Source organism: Caretta caretta, chromosome 14 (genome assembly GCF_965140235.1).
Source record: "Caretta caretta isolate rCarCar2 chromosome 14, rCarCar1.hap1, whole genome shotgun sequence".
Taxonomy (NCBI): Eukaryota; Metazoa; Chordata; order Testudines; family Cheloniidae; genus Caretta; species Caretta caretta.
In genome coordinates this window covers 41,336,157-41,356,009 of record NC_134219.1, presented here as the reverse complement: position 1 = coordinate 41,356,009, position 19,853 = coordinate 41,336,157, and the positions used below count along the sequence as shown (strand labels likewise).

The following is a 19,853-nucleotide window of genomic DNA, read 5'->3' as shown; positions in this document are numbered from 1 at the left end:
AGCTGCTTCCGGCACCCGGAACCCGCCCGGCTCTGGACGCGGCTGGCTTGTGCACTGCAAGGGGGCTGCTGAACTCAGTTACCCTGAGGGGTGCGGGAAAGGGTACTGCCAGGGTGGCAGAAATAAAGCAGCCCTCCCTAGAAACCTTCGGCAGAGGATTGCAGGGAACTGCCATGGCTCTGGGTATCTTGGCCCCCCTGAATGCTGGAGGCTGCTGGCTTGGCAGGGCCCTTCCAGCTCAGCTGGGCGGTGGCTGTTTCTTTAAGAGAAAATTTAATCTCGTCAAGTGACCGCCTGGGTGACTTGACTTTCGCTTTCAATTTCGGGCAGCGCTGCCAGAGGGAAGCCCCGGGCTGTGCTTGGAGCCCAGAGATTTCTTCCCCGAAGGGCGAGGAAAAGCTGGGGAAACTGCAGCGATTTGGTAGCCAGGGAATCAGCCCTGCAATGGGATCGACTGAAAGAGTCACCGACAGTGGAAATCATCGCAACAAACCCCACGGAGTCTGATCCCACCCTGGAGATTGTACAATTTCTCCAGAAGGACCAATCAGGTAGGTTAATTTTGCTTCAAAATGATTGCTTATATCCCCTCATGTGGACTGCTCATTGCCTGGCCAGATTGTTACTAACACAAAGATTAAATAACCCTGTGTAATTTGATTTACACGTTGTGGAAACACTACAGTACAAGTAGGTTCACAACGATTGACACTCCGATGCCTTTCAGACTCTTGTCCTAGCGGCGTAACTCGGGATTTGCGCGGCAGGTTGGGTTCGAAATTTGTTTCTTTTGCGGGTACGTTTCATTCAAGAACCCTGGGCCCGACCTTGTTCTCAGTGACGTCCCAGGGAGATTTGTAACAAGTAACTTCCTGTACTGAGAATACCGGACGAGCTTCACTGTGCCACACTCCCAGCTGTTCTGTCCTTCTGCCTCTTAACGTGCCAGTTTTCTACCTCTGCCTGTGGGGCTGAATCCTGCTGTTTCTGATCATTTTCCTTTTTTCCCTTGAAAGTATTTCCACAATCAGTCAAGACAGAAACTTGCATCCTGTTCCCCTTCTGAAGTGAGGGGGATTAAGCATGTGCCTAAAGCAGACCATGAGCTCAAGTGTGCTGCTGAATAAGGGCTTCATGACATAATTTAGAAAGAGGCATATTTACACAGCGGTTGACAGATCATCTCCTACTGTGTGAAGGGTGTGGAGGGGAGATTTTCTGAGGAAATCTATAGGACTAAAGGTAGTAAAAAAATAATTTTAAAACACATTTACAACAATAATTCACTTTTGTTTTGTTTAATATTTTATAGACTTTTTCATTTTTAATCAAATATTATTGAAACAGATTTTTTTTACAATCATTGTTACTTTTCTTTTAGCAAGAATAAGGGAGGGGTCAATAAATTGTTTTGATCAATTTGATTAGAATTTCTTTTTGGAGTCAATTTGAACTATATATTCTCATTTAGCATCATTTCATTGAAAAATTAGAAACATTCCAATCATAGGAAAATTCATTTTTAATGTTTTTTTTAAATTCATTTTCTAATGAAAACATCATTTTGTTTAAACATTTTTTAACTGCAGCCACTGGGAGCTGCAGGTGGCTGTGCAAATGTAAACAAACTGGCAGCCCACCAGTGGATTAGCCTGACAGGCCACGTGTGGCCTGCAGGTTGCCCACCACTGGTCTAACCTGTTGTGATGTTATTGACGTGAACTGGGACTGTATAGATCATTGTTACAACCAAGGTCCTGTAGTGGCACCAAATCTTGTATAAAGGGGTCAAATAAAGTGTCTAAAACAAGGTTATGGTTTGCTGGTTAGGATTATGCTATCATTTTTGTCTTAAATCATTGCAATTATGTTACATTCAATACACAGTTTGTTTTCTCTCTTTTCTCTTGTCATCTGGATCAAGTAACAGTGAGATGAAAGTTCTCTCAATCTGCCACAGCTCCAGAGCCAGAACCCTTCTACCCGATTTTATCGTTTTCTTCATTATGTTTTATGTTCACAAGCTGGAATCAGGTAGGAATGTCCATGGCTTCTGCTGCTTCTTAGAGTATTGATTTATTTGTTTTGATTTATAAAATTTCTCTGTTTCACTAGTTTATTCCAAAGTGAACAAAAATTAGCACAAATCCCCAAGTGTATCAACACCAAGAAAATATAAATAACAATTGTTATGAGCTGGGTGAAACTTTGTTATGGGTTGAGTTAAAATCTTATTCAAATTGACGTGTGAATGCACCCTTTCACTTAAGACAGTTGTAAGAGGCAATAAAAGCGGCCACACCTAAAACAAGGCTTAATAGAGTCTGCCCAGAGACTAGCACCAATGATGTGAAGGGTGAAAGGACATGGGCAGGGAGGAATCCTCTGGGTATTTTGACCAAATGTGGGTGTGAGAGCACGAACACACAGAACTGAGAACAGACAAGGAGAGAGAGGTGGAGACAAGCAAGCAAGGAAGCCGAGCAGGAGCCTGTGAGCACAGTGCGACCCTGGGAAAAGCTCGAGAGAGAGAACTTCTGGGTCTGTTGGTTAGGGAAGGTTGGGAGTGTAAGCTACGAAACTGTTCCATGTGTTCTTGGTTCCTCCTGCACTTGGAAAAGCAGGACTTGGTACATTCCTTTTCAATAAACGAGATTGCATCAAAGAGAATACCAGGCTATGCCAATTTGTTGAGGCATGTCTACACTACGAAATTACATCGACCTAACGTACATCGGCATACTTGTGCGTGTCTACGCTTTGCTCCTTGTATCGGCGGTGAGCATCCTCACCAGGAGTGCTTGTATCGACTGGACTGTCAGTGTAGGGCATTGTAAGAAGGCTCCTGAGAGCTGGAAACAGTCAATGTAGGCAATGCAGTGTCCACACTGACACCGCGTTGACCCAACTACGTCAACCTTGACTCTATGCCGCTTGGGGAGGTGGAGTTATTAAGTCAGTCTAGCGGGTAGTTATGTCAGAAGGTACAAAATGTAAGTGTAGCACTTCCATAGTTAAGTTAGCCTAAGCTGCCCTGAATCGGCCTAACTCTGTAGTGTAGATCTGGCGTACATCCCACAGGAACATCCCCGAGGCTCCAAAATTTGACTAGCTGATGAGGTTGAAATGAGGTAACATTAAAATGTCTCCCCCTGACTTCAGGATTAATAACTCTTCAGCCACTGTCATGCTTCTGGAGTGACTCACGGCCATGAGTGCCTTCCTCAGGGCAGACTGTCAAACAAGGCAGACGACCCAAGCTGGCGGTATGGTCTGTAATTAGATTTCACCAAGCCAGTAATAAATGTAAACTCCTGGGTCACTATACCAGTCTTACCATGGAGTCACAGACAGTCCCCTCAGACTCTCCAGCCTATCTTGTCACCCAGACAAACTGGACTTCGTGATAAAAGGTCACTTACACCATAAATCATGCACTGTTTGCTTCCAGTCCCAAGAGACCAGTCACTTACCCCAGATGAATTGGTACCCTAGATCTTACGCCAAAGACAATGCCTGAAGCCAATCCTGTAATAAGCTATCAAAAGGCTTATTAGCTAAGAAAAAGAAATTATTTACAGGTTAAAAGAAGTGAACATATACACAAATGAGTTACCCTCTTAATCCTAAGAGTGACAGCGTTATAAAGATCTGCCCATTCAAAGTGTCTGTCAGGGTGGACCCAGGAGGTAACCCCTGGGGATCTTCATGTCAGCTACATTGTTTGCCTCTTCCAGCTTTCCAAGCGATGGGACAAGGCCTCCTGCACATCCTTCTCCTTGGGTGGATGAAGAAAGAACAGGAGGACTTGTGGCACCTTAGAGACTAACAAATTTATTAGACCATAAGCTTTTGTGGGCTACAGCTCACTTCATCGGATGCATAGAATAGAACATATTGTAAGAAGATTTTTTTATATATATAGACACACACACACACACACACATATAGAGACACACACATACATATAGACACACACACACAGAGAAGGTGGAAGTTGCCATACAAACTGTAAGAGGCTAATTCATTAAGAGGGCCTATTATCAGCAGGAGAAAAAAAACAACTTTTGTCGTGATAATCAAGGTGGCCCATTTAGACCGTTGACAAGAAGGTGTGAGGATACTTAAAATTAAAAACAGAGAGAGGAGGGAAAGTATTAGCTCAAACACCCCAGCTGAGTTCACAGAGCTCAAGTGAAAAGTACGCCCTGTGAGCAGCAAGTCAAGCAAGTGGTTGGCTGTAGGAAACCTTCTCCTCTTCCTCTCCATGGATGCCAGTTGAACAGGCTCTGAATGAAGCGGGGGTTCTGGGGCAAGGCTAGTAAGATCACGTAACTGAAGACTGCATCATACACACAAGTGGAGAGAAATAAAGCAGCAACATTAAATCTGTCGGTTCCTAACATATTCAGTGCTTTATTTGGCAACCTAAGGCCTTAACTCAGTAAAGCATTTAAGCATCTCCTTAAAATTAAACATGTGTTTTCGCTCCCTTCCTGAAGAAAAATTATTTCCTGAATGGTACCCTAATAATGTTCTTTAAATTAGTTTAAATATTTTTAGAACAGTCAAAAAACTTTAAAACGATCTCCAACAGAAAGCAGTGATTTGAAATGTTTGCTAATGCTATGCAAGTTAAATTGTCAGGAGCCGCTTGTAAGGGTAATGGCAAAACATATTTCAGTTTCCATTTAAACCAGTGGTTCTTAACTTTTACTGCAGCCTGCACCCCTTTGGTTCTCAAAATATGTTCTCGCACCCCTTATCAAAAATCGTTGAAGTAGGTCAGTTCTTTAAACCTAGATATGTCATAACTATAGAATGAAAGAGAAATAATTATATTTATTTTAATTTCGCAGTAAACTTAAGAATACATGAAAAATTACACACTTTTTATTTTAAAGTTTACCGGCTCAGTGACTCTTCTGCTGTTGCTTTTGTTCAATGATGTTCAAGAAATGAGGAACGTTTTTTGAAGTAGCCACACGCATGTCATCACTCACATTTAGGTGGTTTCTGGCCTTTGTTTTGATGTGTAAGAGTGATGAAAATCCTCTCTCTCACACACACACACACACACACACACGTATGTAGTCACAAATGGCACAAGGATCTCCAGCGCTGTCTTTGCCAGTTGTGGAAATGGTGCTAGTTTAGCACACCAGAAATTCTCAAGCTTCATTGTCTCAAACTCTATTCGGATTCGACCATTGGCTCGTAATTCAATGAGATCATCTTTCGTGAAATCGCTAGCGTTGATGGAATCCAGGTTAAATAGAAATGGATCCAGTATCCATTTCTTTGCCACATCAAGATCTCCAGTGGAAAAATATCCTTAGAAAGAGTCACTCAGCTGTTGCAAATGCTTTGTCACTTCAGTTGCGATGGTCATTCCTTCATTTTCCGAAACAACTGTTTCTTCAAGAAAAGGAAAGTTAGTGAAATTTCTTCTCAACAGGCTTTATCCAAACTGGAAGTTTCTGAATAAAAACAGATAACTTCTCTCTGGTCATTACCGTGTTCATCCCAGTTCCTTGCATAGATGTGTTGAGTTCATTTAGGTGTGTGAATACATCTGCCATGTACGCTAGGCAAAGGATAAACTCTCTATTTTCAAAGTCACCAATTAAATTTCTGCTTTGATTAAAAGAGACTTATTTCTTCGCACATTTCAAAAATACGAGTAAGCATTCTGCCACAGGAAAGCCACCTCACTTCTGTATGGAAAAGGACAGTGTGCTCGGCCCCAATTTCTTCGCAAAAAGCATGGAAGAGGCGATGATTTAGAGTACGTCCTCTGAAGTTTACTGCGCTCACCGCAGTGGACAAAGTATCCTTCAATTCTGTAGGCAAAGTCTTTGCGGCAAGGGCACGACGGTGCAACATACAATGTGTGATCATGATACGAGGTACTTCTTTCTTTACGTAGGCGACAAATCCTGAATTTTTTCCTAGCATGGCAGAGGCACCATCGGTGCAAATTGATGCACACACGTCAAACATTATCTTATGCTTCAAAAAGAAGTCTTTGACGAGACTGAACACATCGATTCCTTTCGTAGTTAATTGCAATGGTTCACAGAACAAGAATTCTTCTAAGATTTCTTTCTCCTTTACGTACTGCTCGAACACCAACAGCTGACTGCAGCCATCAACGTCAGTTGACTCATCAAGCTGAATACCCACTTTAAGAGGACTGGCTTTGATATCTTCTAGAACTTGCTGCAAGATATCCTGGCTCATTGCATGAATTCTAGAACGGATCACGTCATTTGACAAGGGCACCTGTTGAAGCTTCTTTTGTGCATCTCGTCCCAATACTATTTTTGTCATTCCCAATGCACAAAGTATCACTAATTCCTCAGCTACTGTAGGGGGCTTCTTTTCCTTGGCACGCAAATATGCCACTTGATAGAATGCTTGTAACAAGGGCTTCTCAAGTGACACAAACCCAAACGTCCTCAAGGTTCCGCTATGTTCAAATCGTGCCCTTGTAGACTTCGGGGTGTCAATGTCATGTCCAGCAGCTTCACCACCATGCTGTTTGTTGAAATGTTCAGACAGCTTCGATGGTTTGAGATTGGCATTTGAAAATAACGAGCTGCACAGTACACATTGCGGTCGTTGATTTCCATCCTTCTCTGTCGTACAAGTGAACCCGTAACGAACATAGTCATCATTCCGTTTGCGTTTCTTCAACATGGCAAGGGTTACTGAAATGAAAAAATATATAAATGGAGATGGGGGGCCTATACACTTTTAAATGCATATTAAATATATGTAAAGTAGTTTTATGTTATTACTCACCACAAATAGTACAGTGGGCACACACAAATCCACAAGTACGACCCAGAGATGTTGGAGTTTTGCTGTGGAAGTAAACTGTAACCGGCGCGCTAACAGCGGCTAACTGAATTCAAACAAAGCTGCCACATCATCATCTGTGCGTGCGTCAAGAAACACCCCCCAGCGTGGCGGTACACTGTATTTTGTAGCGAGATAATTTCACTACCATTAGCTTAAAAACTTGAAAATAGATTTTCTGTTTGTATATTACAGTGATCGTTAATAAATACATAGGTGATGAAACAAAGTAGTTGTACTTACGTGCCTGTGCCTAATTTGTGTTTTCGATGATTTACCTTCTAAAAAAATCTGGCATGTCTCGCACCCCCAGAAAGGGCATCTCGCACCCCCAGGGGGTGTGTGCACCCCAGGTTAAGAACCACTGATTTAAACTCATATGAATTATGGATATACAAATTATGGTTATCCAAATGCATTGTTTGTTGTAAAATTCATATATATAAATTCAGGACACATCCTATTCAATGACAGAGCACTGCAATAGATGCACAGAATATTTAATATATTTATTTTATCTTTTCTGTGCCCTGGTGCGTTTTACAGCCCGGTTCACAGTGATTGGACCTGATCACCCTGTCACAGCCATCATGGGTGAGGACATTATTTTACCCTGTCACTTGTCCCCCAAGATGAGCGCTGAGAACATGGAAGTGAGATGGTTCCGATCTGAGTTCACTTCGTTTGTGCACCTGTATCAGCATGGGAAGGATGAGTATGGGCAGCAGATGCCAGAATATCATGGAAGGACAGAGCTTTTGAAAGCTGGCATTGTGGATGGGAACGTTGCCTTGGGAATTGTCAATATCAGACTTTCTGATGAAGGACAGTACCGCTGTTTTGTTCAAGATGGTGTCTTTCATGAAGAAGCTGTATTGGAATTGAAGGTAGCAGGTTAGTAACATGTGTCTGTCTCTTTTTAGATGGCTCTTAGACCCAGACCCAAAAAAGCACTTGGGCACCTAACTCCCCACTTCAGTCCAAAATTTAGGTGCCCCTGAGATCCTCAAAGTAATCATTAAATTAAATAGTCATTAGGCGCGAGAGAGAGACTCTCTGTAGTCCAGTGGTTAGGGTACCCACCTGGTAGGTGGGAGACCCAAGGGCTAGTCCTCCTGCTCTAATTAATCTTTGATTATTTATCCAATCTGGACAAACCATTGGAAGAGGGGGTCTGGACTGGGGTTTTCCCACCTCCCATGGCTGTACCCCAACCACTGGACTACAGTCTCTTTTTCTCTCTCTGGCCCAATGACTATTTAAATATTTATAAATAGTAGAAAAGTCATTGGGCCAGAGAGAGAGGCAAGATTTTTCTATGTCATTATCCTTAAATTTATCTGTTCATACTAAAACATTTTCAGTTAAACAGTTCATGTTGTTGGATTGAGATTCACTTACTCAGCAGGTGGGTCTAACAAATCTTTAAGGCAAAACACTCAGCAAGTAGCAATCAGTTATTCACAGGCTGGAAGCTCATTGGGATGATCCCGTCAGTCACCTCCGACAATGGACAATACAGCTTCAACCTCCCTTTATTAACCAAGCTTATTTATAACTTGGTTATATTATATGTATGTATCAGTGTGATAAATGGGGTGGGGGGGGGCGGTAGCTCCCTTTTATGGACACCCAGCCAGCCAATCGCTATAAAATCCCTTTTAGTAGCTGTTCTCTAATTGCTCTACCTGTAAAGGGTTAAAGAGTCTCACTGCTATGCGTAGGTAACAGGAAGTGAGTGGGCAGCTGGACAAAAGAGCCAATGGGAAGGCTAGAACTTTTTAATATGGAGAAGAGACTCCCCTTTTGTCTGTCTGTCGTTGCTCTCCCGGGGAGAGGCGGACAGGGCAGCAGCTATGCTGTAAGAAGCTTGGGCCAGGCATGAAAATCAGTATCATACCTAGAAACTACTCATTTGAAACCCCAGATACGTAAGTAGAGCAGGAAATGTCTAGGAAGACGTGATTAGGTTTATCCCTTTTATTTCTTTATGGCTTGTGGATTCCCCTGTGCCAACCCCAGGTGCTTTTGTTTTGCTTGTAGCCTTTGAGCTGGACTTCAAGAAAGCTATTCTTGGTGCTTAATCCTTGTAGGTGCTCTTTTAAAATCTAGCAATAGCCTGAGTTCCCAGATGTATTTTGTCTCTTTTTTTAAAATAATATTTACCGTTAAGAACAGGATTGGATTTTTGTGTCTTAAGAGGTTTGTGCACTTTTTTTAATTAGCTGATGGCAACAGCTGATTTTTTATTTTTTTCTTTCTCAGCTGTTCCCGGGGGCAGGTGTGTGTGTGTGTGTGTGTGAGAAAAGGCTTAAGGGTACCCTACAGGAAGGAATTTCCAAGTGCGCCTTCCTGGGCTCTCACAGGGGTTCTGCACTTGGGTGGTGGCAGCATCTACCAATCCAAGGTCAGAGAAATGTTGTAACCTTTGAAATAGTACAAGCCTGAAGTGGCAAGTATTAATTTTTAGAGTCATTGCGGGCCCCCACCCTCTGCACTCGAAGTGCCAGAGTGGGAATTAGCCTTGACAATTAGTCTCCCATTTCCATGTTCTCTCCTCCTCTGTCAGTACAGGTTTAGGGTTACTTCAAACCACTCTTTTCTTGCTTTGTTACTTTTATCTTTTTTTCCTCCTCACAAACATGATTACTACACATATGCAGTTCTGCTTATGCTGTTAAACGTTATCAGAACAAACTCTGAAAATCCACAGCAGGCTTCTGGCAGGCCTAAAGATGACTTTGCCCCCAAAATATGCCACTCTTTGCTGCAGGTATCAGCTGATCTGCAGTTGGTCTCGGCTGGGACAGTAGTGAAGAGAGCACATTTCCTCACCTCAATTGCATTAAAATAATTTAAAAAAAAAATCTTTGTTTAGTGACGGTTCCATTGGCATCAAGACACACTGCCCCCGCTCCAGTACCTGTGGTTATCAAATGTGCTCTAGCTGAATCCCAGCGTATGGACTTAAACAGTTAGAACACAAGAATTGCCCTACTGGGTCAGAGGAAAGGTCCATCTAGCCCAGTGTCCTGTCTTCCGACAGTGGCCAATGCCAGGGGCCCCCAGAGGAATGAACAGAACAGGCAGTCATCAAGTGATCCATCTCCTGTCGCCCATTCCCAGCTTCTGGCAAACAGAATGAATTAATGGAATCCCTATGGCCTGTGTTAGGTAGAACGTCAGACCAGATGATCACAGTGGTCCTGTCTGGCATTACAATCTATGACTCTCTGAAAGCAAAACTTTTAAAGTTCTCTGATTGGCCTTCTCTGATTGGCTGCCCACCTGCGCAGCCTCTCTGGCCTGCTGAAGCCTCATCTAGCATAGGAGTGGGGCAGCCACCCCATTACAGTCCCTCTCTGTCTTTCTTATCTGCGCTGCATCAACTAGAGAAGTGAACAGCAGTGCAATAAGCAGGAGGGTTTCTGTAGGCTGAGGTACTTTGGCCAGGCTATTCAGTATCTACTCAGAGCATCCACATTAGTGAATGCTTTCCCAGGTTTATACTCAAACTCATAGTCATAAGCTGATAAGCGAGTCCATCTCTGGATTCTGGCAGATGCCATTGGGGTACAGGTTTGCTCTCACCATACAGACCTTTCAGAGGTTAATGGTCTGAGTGTATAAAAAAATGCCTGGCATATAGGTAAGAGTGGAACTTCTTTACCCCACAAACCACAGCTAGCCCTTCTCATTTTAGTTGGGAATAGTATTTTTTTTCTGCTGGAGCTGGTGACCTTGGTGCATAACTGATGGGACGCTCAGATTCAGCTGGCATTTGGTGGGCTAGTACCGCACCCACCTCGTATGGTGACGTGTCACCAGACAATACTAGTCCTTTCTGACTATCATAATGAACTAAATCCTAACTATACATATAAAATGATGGGGTCTAAATTACCTGTTACCACTCAAGAAAGAGAGCTTGGAGTCATGGTGGATAGTTCTCTGAAAATATCCACTCGATGTGCAGCAGCAGTCAAAAAACCTTACAGAATGTTGGGAATCATTAGGAAAGGGAAAGATAATAAGGCAGAAAATATCATATTGCCTGTATATAAATCCCTGGTACGCCCACATCTTGAATACTGCATGCAGATGTGGTTGCCCCATCTCAAAAAAGATACATTGGACTTGGAAAAGATTCAGAAAAGGGCAACCAAAATGATTAGGGGTATGGAACGGCTTCTGTATGAGGAGAGATTAATAAGACTGGGACTTTTCAGCTTGGAAAAGAGACGACTAAGGGGAGATATGATAGAGGTCTATATAATCATGACAGGTGTGGAGAAAGTAAATAAGGGAGAGTTATTTACTCCTTCTCATAACACAAGAACTAGGGGTCACCAAATGAAATTAATAGGCAGCAGTTTAAAACAAACAAAAGGAAATATTTCTTCACACAACACACAGTCAACCCGTGGAACTCTTTGCCAGAGGATGTTGTAAAGGCCAAGACTATAACAGGGTTCAGAAAAGAAGTAGATGAGTTCATGGAGGATCGGTCCATCAATGGCTATTAGCCTGGATGGGCAGGGATGTAAAACCATGCTCTGAAGTGTTCCTAGCCTCTGTTTGCCAGAATCTGGGAATGGGTGACAGGGGATTTATCACTTGATGATCACCTATTCTGTGCATTCTCTCTGAAGCACCTGGCACTGGCCACTGTTGGAAGACAGTTTACTGAGCTAAATGGACTATTGGTCTGATCCAGTATGGCCAGTCTTATGACTTTAGTAATTTCCTTGCTTTGCAAAAGCTATTTTTTGACCCCACTGGAATTTCTTCCATTCTATAACAGTTTGTGTAATGGAGCCAATATAGATGTCAAGTTGGGAAAAAAATTACCATAATAATTTAAAAGGCCTCGAAAGGATTTCTTTATAGGTTTTTGCTCCACAAACGCTCAATAAAATGGCGTGTTTCTTGTTATCATCATCTGTATCATTTGTGATGAAGTACTGAGAGAGTCTGTCTCTGAGTACTGAATCCAGTCCTCCTGGAATACATTATGCTCTTTCATTTTTTCCACATGCAGCCATTTTTCTTTACAATTAAAAAAAAGAGGTTTTCACTTACTCACGCAGTGTGTAGAACTTGGTGCCTGTTGTTTTCATTTTATCCTCATCGCCTTTGTAGGGCTGGAAGGGGTCTTGAGAAGTCCTCAAGTCCAGCCCCCTTATGCTGACACAGGACCAAGTAACTCTAGACCGTCCCTGACAGGGGTTTGTCCAGCCTGGTCTAAAAAACCCCTCCAATGACGGAGATTCAACAGTCGACCTTGGAAGTCTGTTCTGGAGTTTAACTATCCTTCCAGTTAGAAAGCTTTTCCTAATATCGAACCTCAATCTCCCTTGCTGCAGATTAAGCCCATTCCTTCTCCTGCCTTCAGTGGACATGGAGACCCAAAAGAGATTAGAACTAAAAAAGGGGATCTTTTATTCTGGTACATGTTCACAGTGACAACTAACCGAGCTGCCATCTTGAGAAACTCCTTCACGTGCGCCACAACTCCCCGGAGCACCATTAAGGCGTCTCAGAGCAAATAGCTACCTCACATTGGCCACCCAGAGGTCATAAGCACAACAAATATGCCTCCAACATTATAAAATCAGAAATCAAGGGAAAAATCTCTTGATTTCCTTGCCCCCTTCACATCACCGACAACACTGCTGATAAGACGCTCCAACATTCTGTAAGGCTTTCGCTTCCACCTCGGAGACCCCAGTACTGCAGCACAGTTAAGCAAAGGTTTAACAAGTGCTCAAGTCCCGTTGAAGACATGTTTCCATGAATATCAGCCATAAAGAAAGTGTATTCAATCCTTTTGTTGAAAATGTAAACTTTTATATGCTGGGCCGTATATTTATCTGATTTAACATGGATTCATTTTAGCTTCAGGCTCTGCACCTCGCATCTCTGTTGAGGGTCACCAGGATGGAGGGATCCAAGTGGTGTGTCAGTCGGCCGGATGGTACCCAGAGCCCGAGGCGCTGTGGAGAAATCTCAAAGGGCAGCCTTTATCTTCATCAACTGAAACCAAATCTGAAGAGCAACATGGTCTCTTTGAAATAAAAAATTCTATTGTTATAACAGAAAATTCAAACAAGAATTTGTCCTGTGCCATAAGGAACACCCACCTGAACCGAGAAAAAGAATCAATAACATTTTATATATCAGGTCAGTGACCACCAAAACCCCACGCTGTAATATCCAACAGGAAGAAATCAGATGGTTAAATAATACACAAGTTAAAATATTCCCTCACAAAAAGCTACGTTAAGATAAAGTTTAGGTGGAGAGCACACTTTAGAGTAAAATGCATTCCAGGGATATTGTAGTTCTCCCCAAAACAAGCATTTTAAACCCAGTAGATTCAGGGTTAAGGTTAAATGTAAAAGAAATCCAAACATGTTAATGAATGGAAGTGCCCTGCAGTAACACTATATATGTATGTTATTGTGATTCGAACAGGATGATTAGTGTTTGTAGTCCCATATTACATGAAATGGATATTTAAAGTCACATTAGATTTTCATTCTCATCCAGTCACCACAGGGCAGTGGTAAGATATATTGGGGGCCCTACTGATTGGTTGGACTTTCTGCTTCCTAGTGGATTGATGGATCAAGGACTAGGCTTCTTGCCCCAGTGAATATGCAGAGGGAGAAGTGATATGCTGTGATCTCTTCAACACAGAGGAGATTTGTTGAGTCTGTGCTCATGGCAGGTCAGAAGCAAGGCAGGGCCATGAAAGTCTGGAGCCCCGGGAACAATCATTTGAGTGTGTCACTCACTAAAAGGTCCACGTTTTAATATGAAGTTTGATTTCTCACCCTTTAGCAAACTTCACAGGGAAAGGGGTTGCCATAACAACAAAACCCTGTGGGCGTGATCCAAAGCCCGTTAAAGACATCAATAGGATTTGGATCAGTTCCTATGCCCCCATTTAGTGGATCAGTTCCTATGCCAGGAATTCCTGTGCTGAAGTGAAGAGTATTTGGATATTTATCTGCTCTCCCTTAATTATTGATTTCCACTCGTAAAGCCTCAGATTTTCTTTTACTCTGAAATTCCCCGGTGTTACAAAAGTTTAAATTTTACTTACGTGTAAGTTTTCTGTTGGGAAATTTGATGAGTAATTATGATTTCTCTTCCTACATGTTTTAACTGTAGTAGTAATTTCATAAAAAGAAGGAATCACTTTTCCCTGAATTGGCTCCTGGGTTGGGTGATGGGGTCAGAAGCCCCGGTTAGTCAACAAAATTAAGAACGTGTGGAAGGGAAGCAGAATTAAAATATAAACAAGCCCACTACTAATTATATAGATAATTATTCACACACATACCCATGTGCGCACACACACTGATTTTTCTTTTTTTAAGGATCAGAACAATGTGTTGTTCCCTAACTCCATTCTCAGAAATAGTGGAACCATTTTGGCTGAAACTTTTCAAAAAGAAAAGTTCAGCCTGAGGCAGACACCCAGCATGGAAATTTTCTCCCCAAATGGTAAAGTTCGGCAAAGTAATGAGCAAAGGAAAAGAAGACCCTAGAATGGGAAATGTGTTTAACAACAAGTGATGTGACTAGCTCCACCTAGAGAGAGAGAGAGAGAGAGAGGAGGGGATGAGGTGTAGGGTGGTATTTAGTGTTTAATACATCATTCAGTACTACCAAAAGAGTGTGACCAGAACCTCTTTTTAAAATTGGTTTCTGCCAGTTTTTATATTGCAGGGAGCAAATTTTTCCACACATATTTGACGCAAATCCTGATGTGACGCATTTTCCTACAATAAAAGTGTACTTTTGGTTACTACTGTTTTCAAACTAATGGTGGGCTTTGTGTTTCAGATTCTTTTTTCCCAAGAGCATCTCCCTGGATGGTGGGTTGGAGTGTGACTTTGGTGATTTTGTTGGTGTTCGTCGGCCTTACTCTTTTTCTGTTCAAATTAAAAGGTAAAGCTCCAAAGGGGAAAATGCTGTGTAATCAGAATGAGATTTCTCCTTAGAACAGACAGTTTAGACTTTTCTACATGAGAAAGTTACACCAGCTTAAGATGTGAATTTAAATGGATTTTTTTTAAGCCAGAGCAAGCTCCTATGTGGACACATATGAATTTAAGAAGACCTTACTTCAGTTTAGTTTAAAACTGTTCCTATTCATCTTAAGATAAGCCTAAAACTAGGTTTGCACTAGTTTAACTAGATTTTCCGTGGGGCCTGAGGTAATTAGGTTCCCAACTCCCATTGGAATTCAATATGCTTTGGCTCTTAACTCCCCTCGGCTCCTATGAAAATCCCTGCCTTATGGGGTTTTTGATTGCCTGTGTGCTGTTTGTGACCATCTGTGTTCTAGGACAGGTCTATGTATGTAAATAATCAAATTACACTAAGAAGGTACCCAGACCCTGTGTCACTGATTTCTCTTCCACTGGGAACCCAACATGCAAGTCCCTGGAGAGCTGCATCAGCTTGGTGGAGAGGCAACATTATTATTACTTGAGGACTCATAATGAAAAGATCCTTTGAAATCTGAAGTCACTGAAAATGTCTCTTAATAATTGTACTTATGTTTTCTTCTTTTAGGGAAACATCTCAACACTATCAGTAAGTTCAGTTTTTTCTCCTGGCAGAACCAATGTTATGTTATGAAAGATTTTTCAGTGACTGTGACAATGTCAACTTGAAAATCATAAGCGACACAACCAATACTAATTGCATAACTTGTTACGTCGGTAACGGGTAGGAAGCCAGGACTGTACACGTGTCTTGAGTGTGGCATTTTTTTTTGTTTATTATTTAGGTAAACTTCGAACAGAGCTAGGTAAGGGTGTTTTTTTTAATTATTATTCGTGTCTGTCACTGATAGAGCCTTTTCTATGATAATGAATCCTATTGATACTGCATTTGTCTGGCTTAATTCTCATCCCTATCTATGTGTTTGCTTCCAGAGTGGAGGAGATCCCTGGGTGATGCAGGTAATTAAAAATCATATTTAGTCAATGAGGGATCCTGCTCCCTTTCGCTGTGCAAATAAACAAGGAGAAAACTATAATATTTCCCAGGTGGAAGAAGGGAGGGTGCTGAGGTTCAAAGGAGGGAGAGGAATGGACCATCCTCACATGTCCAGCTTACACATTGCTCCCATAACTCTGGAAACGTCCCTGCTCCAAGTGACTGAGCACTTACTAAAAAGAAAAGGAGGACTTGTGGCACCTTAGAGATGAACAAATTTATTAGAGCATAAGCTTTTGTGAGCTACAGCTCACTTCATCGGATGCATCGGAGCTCTAGCTCACAAAAGCTTATGCTCTAATAAATTTGTTAGTCTCTAAGGTGCCACAAGTCCTCCTTTTCTTTTTACGGATACAGACTAACACGGCTGCTACTCTGAAACCTGAGCACTTACTGTTTCTTAGGATCCCCGCCCTAGTGTCAGGTAGAGGAACAAGAGCCCTGACCAGACACACGAGTTCAAACCAAGGAGTCCCTGTGATCAGTGTTCAGCTTGTGCTTCTTTTCTCCATTCATAGTGATCTCCCCTTTCTGTTCTCTCCATCAGATCCCAACTTTCTGCTGTTTTTAACCATCTCATCCACGTTCTCCATTCATTCATTTATATCAGCCCCTCCACCCCAACTCTCTTCTCTTGTAGAAGCTCCTTGCTCATAAATAAAAATCTCTCTGTTAGAAATAAAATCTAGAATGATAATTCTCTTTGTCTGGCCCTGATGACTAGTTACAGAGTTTTAATTAGGGAATCTGTGGAATCATGTCACTATGGACAGATCTCCGACCTGTGGCAGGATGGAGCAGGCGTCAGGCTGGTGTCAACAAGAGACGTCCAAGCTCCAGGACTTTACATACAAGGGAGGGAGGGTACATCAGAGAAAAGATAGTTGTGACCATGTGAATGATGTGAGGGGAAATCTCCTAGGGCTTCCCTGTGATTCCAGGGTCTCTAATCCCCACTCTGGGGATAGATGGGTGCACGAGGGGAAAGATTCTGTCTCAGGACTGGGTCAGTAAATCTTTATGCTCTGTCACTGACCTGTCTCTGACTGGGGAGTGAAACTCAGGAGTGAATGCTGAGATCTCAGAGCTGCTCCCCATTCAGAGCTGGGTAAATCCTGGAGGAAGGAGATTTCCTGGTTCACACTCCAGCGGGGACAGATTCTGTCACTGATATGATGAGACACTCCCCCAGGGCGGAGCTGTGCCCCTAACGCTCTGATTCTCTCTCCCCCTAGCAAATGTGACGCTGGATCCAGACACGGCTCATCCACAACTTGTCCTGTCTAAGGATCGGAAAAGTGTGAGATGGGCAGACACATGGCAGGATCTGCCCCACCACAAGAATCCTGAGAGATTTGACATTGAGCGCTGTGTGCTGGGCTGTGAGGGGTTCACCTCAGGGAGACATTACTGGGAGGTAGAGGTGGGGGTGGGGCTACTCTGGGCTGTGGGGGTGGCCAGAGAGTCTGTGAGGAGGAAGGGAGGGATCAGCCTTAGCCCTGAGGAGGGGATCTGGGCTGTGGATCAGAGGCAGGGCCAGTACCAGGCTCTCACCTCCCCTGTGACCCCCCTTGACCTGAGCCGGGCCCCCAGCAGGATCCGGGTTTGTCTGGACTGTGAACAGGGGCAGGTGACATTTATCAATGCTGGAGATGAGGCCCCAATCTTCACTTTCCCGCCGGGCTCCATCCCTGGGGAGAGAATCCGCCCTTGGCTCTGGCTGGGGATGGAAAGCCAGCTCAAACTGTGTCCCTGAGAGACGGGGGGTATATCCCAGTGGGGACCCTGAAATCAGCCTGTCTAGCCTCACACACCCAAGCATCTATGATCTTGGCATCATCCTGTCCACCCAGTCCTATGGCCTCTTAATTCTATGTCCCCTGGAACCTCCTCCCCCCTCCTTCCCCGCAGCACAAAGATGGGATCTAAAGGGAGACACCCCACTCTTGGCCAGAGCTGTGACTTTGTTTTCTGTGAGCTTCTAATTTCAATGACTAGGGGTGGCATCCATGAAGGGACTTAGATGTTGCAACTCTGGGCGTCACTGCACGTCATCTTTAGGTGCCTAGAACATCACAAGAACAACACTATGACCCACAAAGCCTGACTTAGGCACCTAGTCTCCCTATACACTGAACGGAGACAGACAGATACCTTACAATACCATCCACAAGAGCCGGCATGGTAGGTGGGGAGCCATCTAAACTAGCCAATGGGAGATGCGAACAACAGGGTTGTGTCCTAAGCCCCGCCCCTCTCGCAAAGATAAGTGCCTAAGTCTGCATTGCTGGGGGGCCTCCACCTCTGCTTAGCAATCCACGAATGGGAACCCACCGCGTGAGGCATTTCTTCTGGGAACGAGTTAGGCCCCTGCTGCGCTGCACACAACCTGTGGGTGGAGGGCAGGAGGGGGGGTGTTTTGGTGCTGCTGGCCACCTCATAACTTTAAGCCAGTGACAGCACACTTGCCTGGGACGTGGGAGACCCAGGTTCAATGCCCCCATCTTTGCTACAGGAGGAGAAAGGATTTAAACTGGGGTTACTCAGTTTCTAGGTGGGTGCTGCAACCACTGAGCTATGGTACAGTCTGAAGGTGGGATTCTTCAGTCTCCCCTATTGCAGCTGGCTCAGGGTGGGTAAATAATGAAGGAGCAACTGGAGCTGGGGGACTGGCCCCAGGAGCTCCCGCCCCTCAGATGGGCTCCCTGACCACAGGACCCCAGAGTCATTCTCACTTTCTGGCCAGTATCCATTTAAGTGTTTGTCTACCATGGAACAGTCACTGGGACAGAGAGAGAAAGAGAATGTCTCTGTAGTCCAATGGTTGGGGCACCCACCTGAGCAGGGGGAGACCCCGGATCCGACCCCTCTGTTCCCATCACTCTGTCATTATTTATCCCAAGTGGAACACCTATAACAGGAGAGGCTGAAGGATCCTAATACTTGGCTTTTCTTCCTTCCCCCCCACCCCCACATCCCCCAAACAACTTGACACCTGGAGGAACGTTTGAAGAGCAAAGACTTTGAATGGGGGAAGAGGGTCCCGGGCTGGACAGCAATTCCAGCCTGTGTAGTGAGGATCGGTAGCCTGCTTGTACCATCTGTCAGGGTGAGACACTGCTTGACTGAAATCCTATTTAGTTTGTAGAACTCAGACTGCAAATTTATTTTTATTTCTTGAGAAACCAACTTTGATCTCGACACTTGCTACTTATAATCCCTTAAAATAATCTTTCTGTAGCTAATAAATCTCTTTTATATTTTACCTAAAACAGTGTGTTTTGGTTGAAGTGCTTGGGAAATCTCAGGTCAGTTTACAAAGGCTAGTGTATGTCCTCTCCACATCAAGGGGGGACGGACTGGGTGAAATGAACTGACACTGGCCAGGCTTCTGTGCAAGATGGTAAAGTTCTGCGGTGCAAGGCTGAGGAGCTGGGTGAATCAGCTGGAGCCTCTCTATTGTTGGTTCATGAGTTGCTCGCAAAAGCATTCGTGTAACTCGGTTGGGTGAGTCCCTGCCGGTGGATGGCAGAGTAAGGGCAGCACCTGCTAGAGGTTTGTAGCTTCTCATCAGCATCACAGTGTGAGGGGAAGCTCAGGTTGGTGGGACAGAGGGCTCAGCAGTCCCATAGTCTGGGGACCCCGTCACAGTGATTAACAGGCCCATCTGAGTGGTGGGAGACACACAGTTCAAATACTTCCTGGTAGGGAGGTGGGACTGACCTTGGGTTCCCCATATTCCAGCTCAGGGCTTTAACCACTGGGCTTGAAGTTATAAGGTGGGCACCACCACCTCTTTCATTGGACAGCTGTTTCAATGGGACCCAATCTGGTAGCCATGCTGGGAGGATCAGGCCTCACATGCAAGATCGGCAGCTGAATGCCAATCTTCCCCGGTCCATGGCTCACTTGGGGGCTTAGGTGGGAGATGGGCACCTCACACTCCCAGAATGGGGCAGCGGCATCTG

The 19,853-nt window shown here is 43.9% G+C and overlaps 2 protein-coding genes across 6 annotated transcripts in view; one reads left to right on the top strand and one right to left on the bottom strand.

Annotated features, from left to right (window-relative positions):
- The window catches only part of LOC125621599 (butyrophilin subfamily 1 member A1), a 655,591-nt gene that overhangs the window by 198,628 nt on the left and 437,110 nt on the right, over positions 1-19,853 (bottom strand). The gene's annotated exons all lie outside the window — the stretch shown is intronic.
- LOC142069249 (butyrophilin subfamily 1 member A1-like) lies at positions 412-19,157 on the top strand. Of its 3 annotated transcripts, none has more exons than XM_075119841.1 (9): positions 412-551; positions 1,925-2,034; positions 7,411-7,758; positions 12,763-13,047; positions 14,722-14,826; positions 15,457-15,477; positions 15,674-15,694; positions 15,822-15,848; positions 17,121-19,157. In XM_075119841.1, the coding sequence occupies exons 2-9, from the start codon at positions 1,935-1,937 to the stop codon at positions 17,639-17,641; spliced, it is 1,428 nt and encodes a 475-aa protein (XP_074975942.1). In that variant the 5' UTR covers positions 412-551; positions 1,925-1,934; the 3' UTR covers positions 17,642-19,157. The 3 variants fall into 3 exon arrangements, with proteins under 3 accessions (XP_074975942.1, XP_074975944.1, XP_074975943.1); XM_075119842.1 differs by having other exon boundaries at positions 463-551; positions 1,931-2,034; XM_075119843.1 differs by lacking the exon at positions 15,674-15,694.